Raw genomic sequence first — 13,965 nt, forward strand, 5'->3', positions numbered from 1 at the left:
TCTAGATGTATCTTGTAAGTTATCGTCAAAGTGTAACGAATTGCATCGCTCTCACTGTACATGCTTCCTCGACCCGGACATCGTTCATTTCGTTAGTCGAGTTCCATAGAAGCCCCAATTCAATGGGATTTCTTGGTCTTGCGCTGTTTCTTCAGCTCCTTGCGGAAGGAATTTTCTCGTTCCACAAACATCAAGGGTAAGCCACGGCCAATCCCAAAGAACACAAATAACGCCCATTTCCAACGGAAGGGATTGATGACAAGGACAAAGAGATACCAGTAAATCAGTTCAGCATAGGTAAAGAAGTCAAATGCTCCAGTGGGAGCCAATCGCTTCATGAACCTGGTGAAGTCAATCCAGGTCTTCATCCAAGCCTCAGTGGGTCGGGTCAGTGGATCGGTCAAGAACATGAGCAGGAATCGCGTGTAGATTCCGATATGCATATTGCCCACTGTACCAATTGCATCGACGTAGGTGCTGTTGTTGGCACAAATATCCGGGTATTTGGGTGGGAAGACTTGGAGATACCAGCTAGGCGGCCCGTAAGGTTCATCAAAACACTCATCAGGCAAGAAGGACAATGAAGGCCGTTTGAAACCGGTGGCCATGACGATGATATCACCTTCAACTAATCGTTCGCGGCCAGGTCCTCCTTTTGGAACACCTTTAGATCGATGGTTGAATACCACGCCTTTCTCTTCCACGGAGACAATGTCCCCGCGTAGCCAGTGAGCCTTTCCCTGGCGGATCTGGTTGAACAATTCGTCATTGGCCATTGGAGTCCCAGTAAAGATGCCATTGTCTGTCGGAGCAATATCTTGAAGATCACGGTAGAAAAACTTGCGCAGCAACCACTCGGGGATCCACGAAAGAGCTGTTTCTTGGCCGAAGATATTGCATGCCAACAATGATTGTACGAGTATATTCCGAGGAATAATCCATTTATCAGATCGAGAAAGGACATCGATCTCGGCCGCGCCATTTTTGACGGCGAACTCCAAGGCCTCGATGGCGCTAGCGCCACCTCCCACAATGAGCACCTTTTTGCCTTTGGCATCCTTGCCATCCAGCTCAGAGGAGTGGTAGATCTGGCCTTCGAACTTCTCTTGGCTAGGCAGAGGGGGCATCTTGGGGTCCCCACATACGCCTACTGTAGCCAATATTCCGTCGAATCGGCCGTACTGCGATTCGTCGTTGTTGATAATCCACTGGCCACTCTTGGTCTTCTTCACGGATGTGACTTTGGTCTCAAAGGCGGTACGCTTTTCCAAGTCGTAGCGTTTCCAGACATCGACTATCTGCTCCTTGATCTGTTGCTGGGTGGGGTATGCGCTGTCAAAGCTGACCGACGGATGGAAACGGTACATGACACTGTGAACTTGTAATGCGGATGTGGAATTGACTCTCTGTCGGGGGATTAGCACTTGTTATAATCAAATATCTGGTAATACTGACACTCCAGATGCCTCCCAAACCCTGTTCTTTGGGTCTGGATTCAAACAATTGGACGTCAAAGCCATGGCCAGCACAGTGGGCGGCCGAGGACACCCCGGTCAGGCCTGCGCCAATGATTGCCACTCTCTTCCGAGGAATATTTGAATTCTGATGGGTTGGAGGTGGGGGAATGGGAGAAAATATGTAAACTAAAACCGCTTGCAGAGCCAGGTAGAGCCAGGTAAAGATCTCTACAAATGGATGCCGGATGAACGCCTTGAGGGCCGACATAAACGACTCAGAGCCCATGGTGTTTGGAATCCAATGTATGTGACAGTTGAACAATTGGGAGTCAAGAAGAGCACATATTTAAAATCACCAAGTGACGTGATGCTTTTTACATGTGATTTACGATATGACATCATCTCTGGAGCGAAGCTGGATTTCTTTCGACAAGGATTCACATATTAAGGGTGAATACACATTGTAGCTGCTCCAATATGTCCTGATTTCCATAAAGGCCCACTAAACTACCCAGTATGTGGGAAACCTGTATGCAGTGGGTATATGGATCTACATGTACCCCTGGAGGGGAGTGCCATCATCGATCACAACACTACTTGATACATGCAGTGCATGCAGTGCATACAGCGCATACAGAGTATATGTAGCATCTCGCCCAGCTGCTCTCGAGCATTTCAATAAGGGGATATGTAAGTAGCTCTCGGGATCTATGTAAAAATTTGTTGTCAATTATGAAACGAGTCGAATCAGTAAGACAAGGAGTTTATGTGGGCAGCACCACTTATACACACTTGGGAAACGACCGCGGTGCTTGATGATCAGTCTTACCATGTCCGGTAGATTAGAATACATATGAAGTAGCACACCATCATCAATATTAGGTGACAGGTTTAAAGGGAATCCTTGTTTTGGCCCGAGTGTACAAGTACATAGCGTTATATAGATCGACCATTTGCAGCTAATACTCGTACAATTCCCCGCCTGGCATCAGCGTTGCTTCAGCGTCGCCCAGCAAATCAGATATTCTCATGGAGGAGCTTGAGATAACCTGTGCAATCTAATTCTTAGAGAATACATCACACAATACCTACATACAAGTATACATGCACATACAAGCGTAGAGAGGTAAGCCTAGGACGGTCAGTCAGTATGGGATCTACCTAGGTACCTAGATGTAGCTAGGCTCCAACCTACATATATATTCAAGCTCATAATGGCTATTGAGAATCATCTATTTCATTTTTGTCAATTGCACTAATCACCGTATTCCTGGACAATGTATAGCTGAATCAACATGTATACAAAAGGGCGGTCACCAGTTCTGCCATCAATGCAACAGATGAGCTCTGGACTTTCCAAGTGACTGCGGAACTCTTGGTTTTTTTTCTCGAGTAACAACATGATCGTTCATTTAAATTAACTTCTCTGTTGATGCGAACCCACTAGTAGCCCCGTCGAGCAGTTTGCTCTTTCAACATGCGTCCAACTCCGGTCCTTGACCAATTCCTCGGCAGTTTGCAGGAATTGGTTCAGAACCGCGATGGCGCCAAAGTCCAGGACTTCCTGCAACTCGAGCCGCCGCTCTCGGATATCTACCAGCGCATGACCGTTGAATTACAACAAAACTACCCCCCGGGCTCAAAGACCGACACCGAACTTCTTCAACGATGTGAGCCCCTTGTGCCGCGATCGAAGAGTGGCTCATGGACCGCTTTCCCGACTTTCGTCAAGCTTTACCTGGTCTTTCTGCGTGATATGAACACCGACAACTTACTGGAAACATACAATCAATTGAAGGCGCTGCTCAAGTAAGTACTGACACCCCGTGGAGGATCCCGAGCGCACTCAGTCCCCAGATGATGCGACTATTGTCTTCAAGCTTGAAGACTGACCAGACCCTCGCAACAACTACAGTCAATGTGTGCTCGCCCTCGGAGATAGTCAAATGGGAGTTGTCGTCCTTCCTACGGTTCTTTACTTGGCCAAGGTACTGGCAAAATTGGCCATGGGCCTCGATCGTCGGCCAGACTTGATCGCGCATATCCGACGAATGGAAGGCCTGGGAGATCAAGACGAAAGCACCGAGAAAGTGACCTTGGTGGAAAAATCGGCCAACGTGGTGCGCGAAGCCTTCATCAAGTGCCTCACTGATCGCACCGGCACCCCCGGCCCGAATGGTAAACCAGAGGGCAAGCGCATCGGCATCTACCTCATGGCAAACCTATGCCTCAAATTGCTTTTCCAGGTATGAAGAACCCGGGGTTGATTTCTATCGCAAGCATGCTAGGGCTTGATGTTGACCGGACACAGTGTGGCAAACTGCGCAACGCAGAGCAGATGTTCGCAAGCATCAGTGCCCAGTCGCCCCCTTGGCCTACTTCCCAGCCTCACAACGTGTCACATACCTCTACTATCTCGGCCGCTACCTCTTTGCCAATAATCTTTTCTTCCCTGCCCGGATCGCTTTGCAGGCCGCCTATGACCAGTGCCACCGTCAAGCCATAAGCCAACGACGCCTGATCCTCTCGTATCTCATTCCGTGCAACATAATTTTGGGCCGATTTCCATCCCGGGCACTCTTGCAGCGACCAGAATCTCAAGGACTCGCCGAACATTTCCAACCTCTGTGTCAATTGATCATCCGAGGAGATTACCTGGCCTTCCGACAGCATCTCCTCCTTGGCTCGCCGACCGCCGAGTGGTTTGTACGCAAAGGTATCCTTTTCGCTCTTCGAAATCGATGTGAGATTCTTGTATGGCGATCCTTTGCGCGCAAAGTTTTCATGTATGGGGGCTCATGGGGAGGTCCGCAGGCGCAGGCGCAAAAGGGACCTCCTCCAGTCCTTAACCTCAAAAAGGTTGTTGCGGCTACGCGGTGGCTGCAGATACAGCATGCATCACCAGAGAGTGGTGCGATGGCGGCCTCCAATCTCTACGGATCACAGGTTGTTCTCGAACCTACAGATATCGAATATGATCGCCTAGAAGAGGCAGATGGAACTGCCACTCCCACCACAGATCAAGAAATACTGGCAAAATATGGTGATTTCCTAGCCTCGGATGGGTTTTATGATGAAGGAGGGGCTTCACAGCCCAATGTACCGGGTCAGTTGATTGACGGAGAGCCAGAAGAGGATTACGGTGATTGCGAGCTGGATCCATATGCGTATGACCTCGACGACAGGACAGAATCAGATCGATGCGCCATGATGCAAGAGATCGAATCGATTTTTGCATCGTTGATTACTCAAGGACTAATGGGCGGGTACCTCCTCCACCGCGAGCCTCGATTTGCCATTCCAGGAGCCAAAATCAAGGGTATCTTGCCTACAGGGTTCCCCAACGTTTGGCAAACAATCTCTGCGCGTGAAAGCAGTGATTCCAGTGTCCCCGGTTGGGTTCAACCTCGGGCGCCAACTGGACTCGGAGCAGCGGGAGGTGGCAGGGTTGTGAATCTCGCCGGAGCACGCCCCGTTGGCCTCCAGTAAGGATTGGTGATTTTTGTGTGTTTTTCTCTCTATGTTTCATGATACCGATACCATTTCTTCAAGGTAGTTTCGAATTTGCATTGTGTCCTTCATTCGTTTTTGGCCTGAGACCCTGAATGCGGGGGGGACCGGGCTGGAGCCTAAATTCCTCTTTTAACTGCGTGTTGCCTTGCTGCCTTTTGCCTTTTACATATATCTCATCCACGTACGGAGTACAGAGTACTCGATTATTTTCCAATGGATCATTCTGCAGCCGTGGAGGAGATCTCGGTCCGTGTGGCGGATTTCCACCGTCGCCAGCTGCCATTTCGTATATATCATGGGGCCACCAATAGTACTCGTCCCTCCAACCGCAACCTATCCAACACGGTCAGCACAGAAGCTCTTACCCATGTGCTCGAAATCAATTCCTCCCGATGTACAGCCATAGTCGAACCCAATGTCTGCATGGACGCCCTTCTGGCTGCTACCACGGCCTATGGCCTGGTCCCCTTGGTGGTTGTCGAGTTTCCCAACATCTCAGTTGGGGGCGCCTTTTCGGGGACATCCGGGGAGAGTAGCTCATTTCGAGAGGGATTTTTTGACCATACAGTCAATTGGATTGAAATAGTGCTGGCGGATGGACAGGTCGTGAAGGCGTATAACGACCGCGTGGAGACGGAAGCGGATGTGGTGGACAAACGCTCCGACTTGTTCTGGGGGGCGGCATCTTCCTTTGGGACTCTAGGAGTGGTCACTTTACTCGAAATTCGATTGAAAAACGCCCAGCCATTGGTGGAATTGAAATACTATGTCAATTCCAACATGAAGGATGCTGTGCGCATCTTTGAGGAGGTTGGCGCCGATCCAACCACAGAATATCTGGACGGCATCGTCTTTTCGCGGAATAAAATCGTCGTCTGTGCTGGACGACAGGTTGACCGAAAGGTCAATGTGAAACCCCGAACATTTGCTCGCCCGCGAGATGATTGGTTCTATCTGCATGTCGAACGGATTGCTCAGTCTAAAATCTCCGACCGAGAGCATTCTTCTCACATGCCAGATGCAGTGGACTGGATTCCTCTGAGCGACTATCTCTTCCGCTATGACCGGGGTGGCTTCTGGGTTGCCCGCTATGCCTTTAACTATTTCTGTGTTCCATTCATCTTCCTTACGCGTTGGCTTCTCAATCGTTTCATGCACACCCGGGTGATGTATCATGCCCTACATGTCAGCGGGCTTGCGCGTCGATACATTATCCAAGATGTTGGTGTACCCATCTCCACAGCTGCTGAGTTTCTCGACTGGCTGGATCGTCCTGAAAACTTTGGCCAATATCCGCTTTGGCTCTGTCCGCTACCACCAGGAAGTGCCGGTGGGCTGGAAGGACAGTCGGTAAACGATGGCAAGGTAGTGGACGTGGATACAAAGAAGACGCAACTCCTCAATTTTGGAATTTGGGGGCCTGCCGCTGCCACGCATCCAGCTGGATTTGTCGCTCAAAATCGGCAGCTTGAACACAAGGTCCACAGCCTTGGGGGAAAGAAATGGTTATATGCACATACTTACTACACAGAGGACGAATTCTGGGCTATCTACAATAAGCCGGGCTATGATTCTTTACGGGACAAGTACCATGCGCAGCATCTTCCATCTTTGTATGACAAGGTCCGGGTGCATGAATCCGATCTTCCAGGCGCGCATCGGGGAGAGTTCGAGAGCGGGTGGAAGGGATCAGTCAAACGTGCCCTTTGGGATGTGTGGCCATTCTGTGGTCTTTACGGGGTTTACAAGGCTTGGAGAGGAGGAGACTATCTCTTGCAGAAAGAAATTCCCAAGCAGAAGGCTGATTGAACAGCATGGTTTGGCAATCTTCAAAGTATTCATGCATTTCATTCAAAAGCGCCAATCGGCTATCCAGCATATATGCACCATACAGCAAAGGGTAAACAAAACCACAGCAAGTAAAGTTGTTTAGGCTATCCCGAATCCCGAAAATCCGAAAAGGGGACCCGGAACAAAGATAACTTTAGAAAAAAAAAAAAAAAAAAGAAAATGCCAAGTATGTCTATTCTACCACAATACGTCCCTCGAGTCGAGGGGAGATTCCTGATGTCCAGACTGGAGTAAATTCTCCCTCGCCGTCCATGGTGTCCAACAGTCTGCACTGCAAACCAGCATGCCGCATCCATTTTCGAACAACGCGCCGAGCAACCTGTAGTCGGTGCTCTTCTTCAGCAGAGGATTGAGCCGGCTGAGTGACATAGTTGGTGATTGGTCGCGGCGACGTAAGGATATCTGGATCCTCATCTGAGTCTGAGTCCATAGCATTGCCATTCGTGTCGTTCTCAGTAACGTCAATTGTGTCCTGTTCGATTTCTTCGGGGAATCGACCATAGTAGTATGATGACCGGGCTGTACGCCGAAGAGTGGGCCGCGTATGGGGTGTCTTGCATACTGTCTTCTCGGCTTTAGGAGACGTATTGGCAGACGGAGGCTTCAGCCAGCCTTCGGCGTGTAAATTGCGATGTACAGTGCCCCAATGCCGACCTAGACTAGCGCTCCAATGATTCCATATTCCGAGTACTTTGAGACTTAAAAAGTACTGCCGAAGGATTGTACTGATGAGTACGCCATTCTCTTCAGATACAAGCTCCTGCACCTCGCCCCCTTCAGCTTCAATCAGTAATGAAGTGAACCCATCTTTTCCTCGAGCCATGTATCCGCGTGTGGCAAGAACATATTCGCGTTGCAAGTCAATGGGCTCGCCAGCTACACGAGCAAATGTAATGCGTGATCCGGGCGGGTTTTCCAGCTTGAAGCCGTAGTTGATATTTGACACTTGCGAGAATCGGCCTTCGAGGGCGGGGAGCTGGCTAACTCCATTTTCGAGTGCAGCTAGCAATGCATGGCCACGAACACGCAACAGCACCACGGGGTCTTCAAAAGGGAAACAGTTCATCAGATCCTTCAACCTCAAGATCCCTGGCGAGTAGATTTGATCGCCGCGAATGGTGCCGCCCGCCATCATGGCGCAATCGGCTCCATAGTAGAAGCGCATCAGATCGCATACAAAATTACCCAGATTTGATTCGCGTTGTCGCACAGTAGAGAATCGACCATCTAGTGGGCTGACGGTGAATCCAATCGGCTTGTCCAGCTTAGCCTTCAGGGCGGAAGTAAACCGTGCCACCATTGCCACCGTATCAGGATCCTCTGGAATCGCGCGAACAACATCGCGCCGCATGATATTGAACTCCCAACCACCCACACCGTCGGATTTTCGGAAAGCCTCGATGTAGCTCAGCTGTTTAAAATCAGTCCCTGACCGAAGCACATGAATCCCATTGACAACGGCATGCGCATAAAAGTGATCGTGGCCCCCGAGAATTATATCCACAAGATCGGGCGAAAGGTTGTTAGCGAGTTTGTAGTCATTGGGCTCGCGTTGGTGGGTGACTGCGATGACGATATCAGCCCCCTGGTCTCGGAGCTGTTGGGCAAGCACACGGGCTGTTTCAGATGCGGATTTGTAAATCAGATTAGGCGGAAGAGCGTTAATTGTGCCGAGCCTAGTTGAGACCCGAATTAGCAAAGAAATAAGGCGGCTGAATATGTACACAGAAACGCATACCACTCTCTTTCCCCAAGCCCTAACACGCCAATCTTGAGCCCATTGGATGAAGTCAACATACAGGACTTTCCACAGTCACCTATCGGGGTATCTTCTCCTAATGCTGGGTCAAGGACGTTGGCTAGAAGCCAAGGAAAATGGCATTGGCTAGCCAAATGACGGAATTGAGCGACTCCAAAATCGAGATCATGGTTCTAGATCGCTAGATTAGCGCTGTGCATGCCTGGCGGTTGACTGGTTGCCATACTCACACCCACACATGCCACATCGGTGCCCACTGTGTTAAGGAATGGTACCATGTGTCTTCCCTTAGTGATTGTGCTTTCAATACTGGGGTTGAAAGCATCGCCTGAGAAGAAGGTGAGGACATCAGGCTGCCCGACGAACTGTGGATGAGAACGATAGTGATTTATGAGGGATTGGAACCGCGCGACTCCGCCGACAGGCTCTGCAGAGCCTGAGCTACATAGAATGATTTAATATAGGTTCAGGTCAAGCTTATGAAGCCGGTGGGAGAGATAGAGGAAAAGAAAATAAGCGCATACTCGACGTGGTAGACATCATTGAAGTGGATCAGTCGTAGATCCGGGGCCCCAGTTCGGTCAGAGGAGTAAGTGACGGAAAGACCGTCTGTTTGGAGGTTTGACATGGAAAAGAATTGAGATTTGTTAAAATGATGAAGAGAAGAAAGGAGGGAGGAGAGAGAGAGAGAGAGAGAGAGAGCACAGAGAAGAGTGGAGAGACAAACATGGGATGACGAAGAGGGGTTGGAAGCTGCCCATCCGTTATGGGTGCCTGACAGGTGCCTGAGGAATGGGGTGTCGTGTCTCATAACATGTGCATAACATTTGAACTTGGAATAGTATGAAAAAGATAACCCAATAACGCCATGCAAGAGGTATCGTAGAGATGAACATGATGATTTCACAGCTTCTGTTCCGTCACCGTCCATCGCCGCTTCGTTCCATTTTCACGATCTCCCAAGGACTGAGCACTCCCCCAAAGACCGCGCTGCGACTGTGTCCGTTGCGGCAACTGCTTGGTCCAGCCACGGTCTATAGAGTTAAAAGAAAGAGTCGAATCCTGGCTGACCGGCCGATCACCAAAGTTCGGCACGAAGCTATCCTCTGTATCGTCCGTTTTATCGATGGGCGACGAAATGGAGTTCCAGAGGCCCGAGGTGGGATGAGAACTAGTTGCTGGGCGCACCGCCAATGTCCATGCACGAGGACTGGTACTGGAACGTGATGACCCGTTTGGAAATGTTTCTTGGAGCAGCGATGGGCGAGAACCCAGACGATTTCGATAGGAAGAGACCGGGGGTGGCGAAAGTACCTGCACAGACGGAGATGACAGCGAGGGGAGCTGTGAGGGGTTGACTCCCGGGCGCAGGTGATCAGTCGACGCCACAAGCTGCAAGGAGTATTCCTGTGACACCGATTGGTTCGCTGAGCCCGGGGATTTTGGCATGGGATCCATGTCATGCGGGAGGTTATTGACATGGTTGCCTCGCACAGCCATGGTGAGCGATGCGGTGTTAATATCAAGCAAGACGGAATGGCCCTTTAACGAACCGATCAAGGCATTGCAACCTGCGCCATGGGTGATGATGACGAGAACGGTCTGCACATGGTCCTTTGTCTTGCCGTTCGACTCCGCTATAGAACCGACCTCGGATGAATCCTGTTCCCGGTACCAGTTGATCATGTGCTGAAATCCATCATGAATACGTTCTTGCATAGTACTCCATTCCTCGTCGAACTCGCCGCCTGTGCCCCAGTACGGTGTTCGCATACTGTCCCACTGGTAGTCGATCTTCGTACACGCATTCCGCGCATGAGCAACATAACCTGTAGGGATAGGATCCGAGGCCGAAACAGCATAGGTGGGAGTTGGATGTACGTAACATGCCTCTAAATCAGGTGGCACTTCTGTGTTCAGGCGACTGAGAGTCTTTTTTACGCGTTTGGTGTGGACAGGGCTCTGAAGGGTGCCATGTGTGTTGGCGCGCGGGCGCTGGGTTGTTGCGGGATGTAAACGGTGGTCTTCATCTTCAACCGGCGAAGTAAGATGGGCCTGGCTGCCCCAACCGCCGGGGAAGTGGCCTGACAACGCCTTTGTTGACCCATCCACAACTGGGATGACCTCAGCACGACGGAGTAATTCCCCTTTGGCAGACGCCACCATTCTGTCCGAAGCCGGCGGCGGTGTGATTTGGTCATAGTAGTCGGGTGATAGCCATTCGCCGAGAAAGGCGTCGACACGAAGCAGACATCGTTGATCGGCTTTGGACGAAGCCTCAGGTAACGTGGGAGCTGAACTCGTTGCTTTGGATGGCTCTGTACCAGTGAATTGTTGGTTGATACCAGAACTAACTCCTATCGCGGTTTGCAGACATCGAAGATAGGGAGAGGTATGGACAATGACGTTATATCGGTGAGACAAGCCCGAAGATGCGGGGGCGGATTTTGCCTGGTTATCCGAGGTCGGATGATGGCTGCGCTGAGTCTCTGGGGCTTCACCTGTGAATTGGTGGGCCCTTAAGAGACTTCCTATACGTATCCCCAAAGCACGAGATTGCATCCACCCACCATAAGACAGAGGCGGATCGAAAGGGCTTGGGGATGTTAAGTGCCAATCTTTGTCTGCGGCATCGAGACGGGCGCCATGTCTAACTGGCCAGTTCAGCAACCACTTGAAGACAGGAAATGGGACGGACACACGCACCTGGCAATAAACACAATAGGTGGTGATTGTTTCATCGAGTTCAATATGTGTGTCCTTGGACCCCGCGTCACTTATCTTTTTTTTTTATCTGGGGGGTTTTTTTTGTACAGCGGGAAGATGCAAGTTTGACGTCGACTCGCAGAGAACAGGCCCAGATGGAGAGAACACCAAAAATTAGAGAAGCCCCATGGCTAGTCAACCGGGTATGGAAACAAACATAGTGAAAATCGCAATGAAGTGAGGATGCGAAAGACAATCAAGAGAGCGAACAGAGAATCGTGAAAAGCATGTGATGCTTAGTAACAGCCCCCGCTCACCCCTGGAGTATAATATACTTCGCTATACTTCTGTGTATAGACCTCCAGGTACGTGTGGAAGAACACGTGTATTCTGTTTAATTCATATGCAAGAGAGACTTGGCATACCTCCAGAAGTCCTTTCGGAAGATCGAGTTCACAACGTCAAGGGTTGAGATAGTGGGTGTGTATTGTAGTTGAGTACATATAACGAAGCCAAAGTATACTACATTGTACCTACATGTTACATGTAGGTACATTAGGTACGTACATGTACATTGTATGGTGGATCAAGGGATACATGTCTATATACATAATGTACACAGGAAGATGACGTTGGTAGATACCTAAGAGACCTAGCTATGTAGATAGAATGCGAGTGTTATTTTCGTAGAGGCAACAGATCGGTGACATCAGAGGTCCATTGCATGATGTACCTTGCATATGACATTTCAAGGTGGATTGCACTACGGGCACATTGCACAATTGACCTCTTCTCGGTGTGAAACAACCAGGCCAGCCGGTGGAATTGAGTCGGAGTCTGATCCTACTTGATCATCCATCATGCGTCTTGAGTGGATTTGTACCTTGTTCATAGAACTGTGGTTGCCATTTCCTACGGTGCTCACGAAGCGAGTGTCTACTACATACATATACCTAGCTCCATTCTTAAATATTCGTCCCCCCCAAATTCTTGTCGACCTGTACCAGTAATCTGGAAATTATGCATTGTTATTACAGCCTAACAGTTCGGGTTAGATGCCACGACCTGTCGCGTCCCGGTCTATGTTCACACCTGTTCCCCTGGAAAGGTCAAGAACTGGCAGCGCCACTCCATCGCCCTCAATGGAAGCCCAGAAGAAAATGTTACCGTGCGAATATGAGCTCCGTTGATGAGACCTCTGAGAAGAGAATTCGATCTCACAGAAATACAGGAAAGCAGAGCTCGTGGCTGTGCGAAAGGGAAGCCGACTGAGTCCACCGGTCGGCGCCGACTTCGGGGCCGTTATCTGATCGGGCTATTTATTGTCTCGATATTTACTTGTTGACCCCCATTTCCTTTTCCTTTCGCAGCCATATTTTGTTTCAAAATGGCAAGCAAATCCATCCCCCATCTTTCTCTATGTGTCACTACGACGGACTTTGAGAAGGCGGCAAAGGATGTTCTCCCGGAGAAGTCGTGGGTCTATGTGTCAAGCTCAGCTGCCACCGGTCTGTCGCTGAGGACCAACCTCGATGATTGGTCGCTGATCAACTTTCGGCCTCGCATTTTGAGGAGTGTAGACTCCATGGACACTCGAAGGGATATCTTGGGACACGTCTCTCAAGTCCCTTTCTTCGTGTCCGCCATGGGTACATTAGGTAGTTCACACCCCGGTGCTGAACCTTTGCTCGTGAGAGGAGCAACTCGCAAAGGCATGCATGCCATGATCAGTACCGCATCTACAAAGCCGCTGGAAGAGATCATGGACGCTCATCGGGACGAGCAACGCTTGCTTGGCTATCAAAGTCCTTCAAATTTGTCGTTCCAGTTCTATGTCCCTGTGGATCGGACAAAAGCCAAGTCTCTCATCCAACGAGTCAAAGCAGCCGGATACCAAAGCCTGTGGGTGACTGTGGACACTTCAACCCTGGGCAAACGGACGGCCGATCGTTACCTTCAAGCGCAAGAGAACCTTGACGCAGGCTTGGCCGAAAACTCAAGGGAAATTCACAGTGAGAATGAGTTTGCCCCGGCATTCGGGGGTCGGCAGGTTCCCGGCTCAGTAGATGCTGGTCTCACTTGGGAAGATTTGGACTGGATCTCCTCAGAGTGGGGTGGGCCCCTTGTTCTCAAAGGGATTCAAAGCGTGGAGGACGTGAAACTGGCTGTCCAGCATGGTGTCCATGGAGTGCTACTGAGCAACCATGGTGGCAGACAGATCCATTCCGCCCCTAGTTCATTAATGACCCTCCTGGAGATCCGCACCTACTATCCCGAAGCGTTCGATAAGCTCCAGGTGTTTGTCGATGGAGGGCTTCGCGACGGAGCAGATGTTCTCAAGGCTTTGTGTCTGGGAGCGACCGCGGTTGGAGTGGGCCGGCCCTACTACTATGCCCTCGCAGCATACGGGGCTGAAGGAGTGGAAAAATGCACAGACAGTAAGTTCAGACTACATTCTCAGTCGACCTCAAGCTGACACTCTCGCAGTCCTCGCCGAGGAGCTCGAGATCACCATGAAGATGCTTGGAGTATCTTCGCTTGACCAGCTGACGCCAGATATGGTAAATACCAGCCGACTAGCTAATGAAATGTGGCGGCCAACATTTGGAAACTCAAGGCTTTAAGAGAGGAAGCCAATCGTTCATTCAGGTCAAGTATTATTTTACATCACATATGTAT

General features: G+C 50.2%; 6 protein-coding genes across 6 annotated transcripts; 3 read left to right on the plus strand and 3 right to left on the minus strand.

Annotated features, from left to right (window-relative positions):
• Positions 1 to 119: 119 nt before the first annotated feature.
• On the minus strand, positions 120 to 1,743 carry N7457_007597 (flavin-containing monooxygenase; the record flags this gene model as incomplete). Its single annotated transcript, XM_057178640.1, has 2 exons — positions 120 to 1,406; positions 1,456 to 1,743. The coding sequence occupies 2 exons, from the start codon at positions 1,741 to 1,743 to the stop codon at positions 120 to 122; spliced, it is 1,575 nt and encodes a 524-aa protein (XP_057030384.1).
• Positions 1,744 to 2,934: 1,191 nt separating this feature from the next.
• On the plus strand, positions 2,935 to 4,946 carry N7457_007598 (uncharacterized protein; the record flags this gene model as incomplete). The annotated part of the gene is made up of 3 exons (XM_057178641.1): positions 2,935 to 3,266; positions 3,373 to 3,703; positions 3,813 to 4,946. The coding sequence occupies 3 exons, from the start codon at positions 2,935 to 2,937 to the stop codon at positions 4,944 to 4,946; spliced, it is 1,797 nt and encodes a 598-aa protein (XP_057030385.1).
• Positions 4,947 to 5,183: 237 nt separating this feature from the next.
• On the plus strand, positions 5,184 to 6,779 carry N7457_007599 (FAD-binding oxidoreductase; the record flags this gene model as incomplete). The annotated part of the gene is made up of 1 exon (XM_057178642.1): positions 5,184 to 6,779. The coding sequence occupies one exon, from the start codon at positions 5,184 to 5,186 to the stop codon at positions 6,777 to 6,779; it is 1,596 nt and encodes a 531-aa protein (XP_057030386.1).
• Positions 6,780 to 6,993: 214 nt separating this feature from the next.
• Positions 6,994 to 9,208, minus strand: N7457_007600 (putative 5'-nucleotidase; the record flags this gene model as incomplete). Its single annotated transcript, XM_057178643.1, has 4 exons — positions 6,994 to 8,497; positions 8,560 to 8,753; positions 8,811 to 9,021; positions 9,105 to 9,208. 4 exons carry the CDS (start codon positions 9,206 to 9,208, stop codon positions 6,994 to 6,996), a joined length of 2,013 nt encoding a protein of 670 aa, XP_057030387.1.
• Positions 9,209 to 9,483: 275 nt separating this feature from the next.
• N7457_007601 (uncharacterized protein) lies at positions 9,484 to 11,321 on the minus strand (the record flags this gene model as incomplete). The annotated part of the gene is made up of 2 exons (XM_057178644.1): positions 9,484 to 11,230; positions 11,287 to 11,321. 2 exons carry the CDS (start codon positions 11,319 to 11,321, stop codon positions 9,484 to 9,486), a joined length of 1,782 nt encoding a protein of 593 aa, XP_057030388.1.
• Positions 11,322 to 12,673: 1,352 nt separating this feature from the next.
• On the plus strand, positions 12,674 to 13,910 carry N7457_007602 (uncharacterized protein; the record flags this gene model as incomplete). Its single annotated transcript, XM_057178645.1, has 2 exons — positions 12,674 to 13,724; positions 13,774 to 13,910. 2 exons carry the CDS (start codon positions 12,674 to 12,676, stop codon positions 13,908 to 13,910), a joined length of 1,188 nt encoding a protein of 395 aa, XP_057030389.1.
• Between the last annotated feature and the right edge of the window lie 55 nt (positions 13,911 to 13,965).

Source organism: Penicillium paradoxum, assembly GCF_028828445.1.
Source record: "Penicillium paradoxum strain IBT 22861 chromosome Unknown utg000006l_segment0_segment0, whole genome shotgun sequence".
Lineage (NCBI taxonomy): Eukaryota > Fungi > Ascomycota > Eurotiomycetes > Eurotiales > Aspergillaceae > Penicillium > Penicillium paradoxum.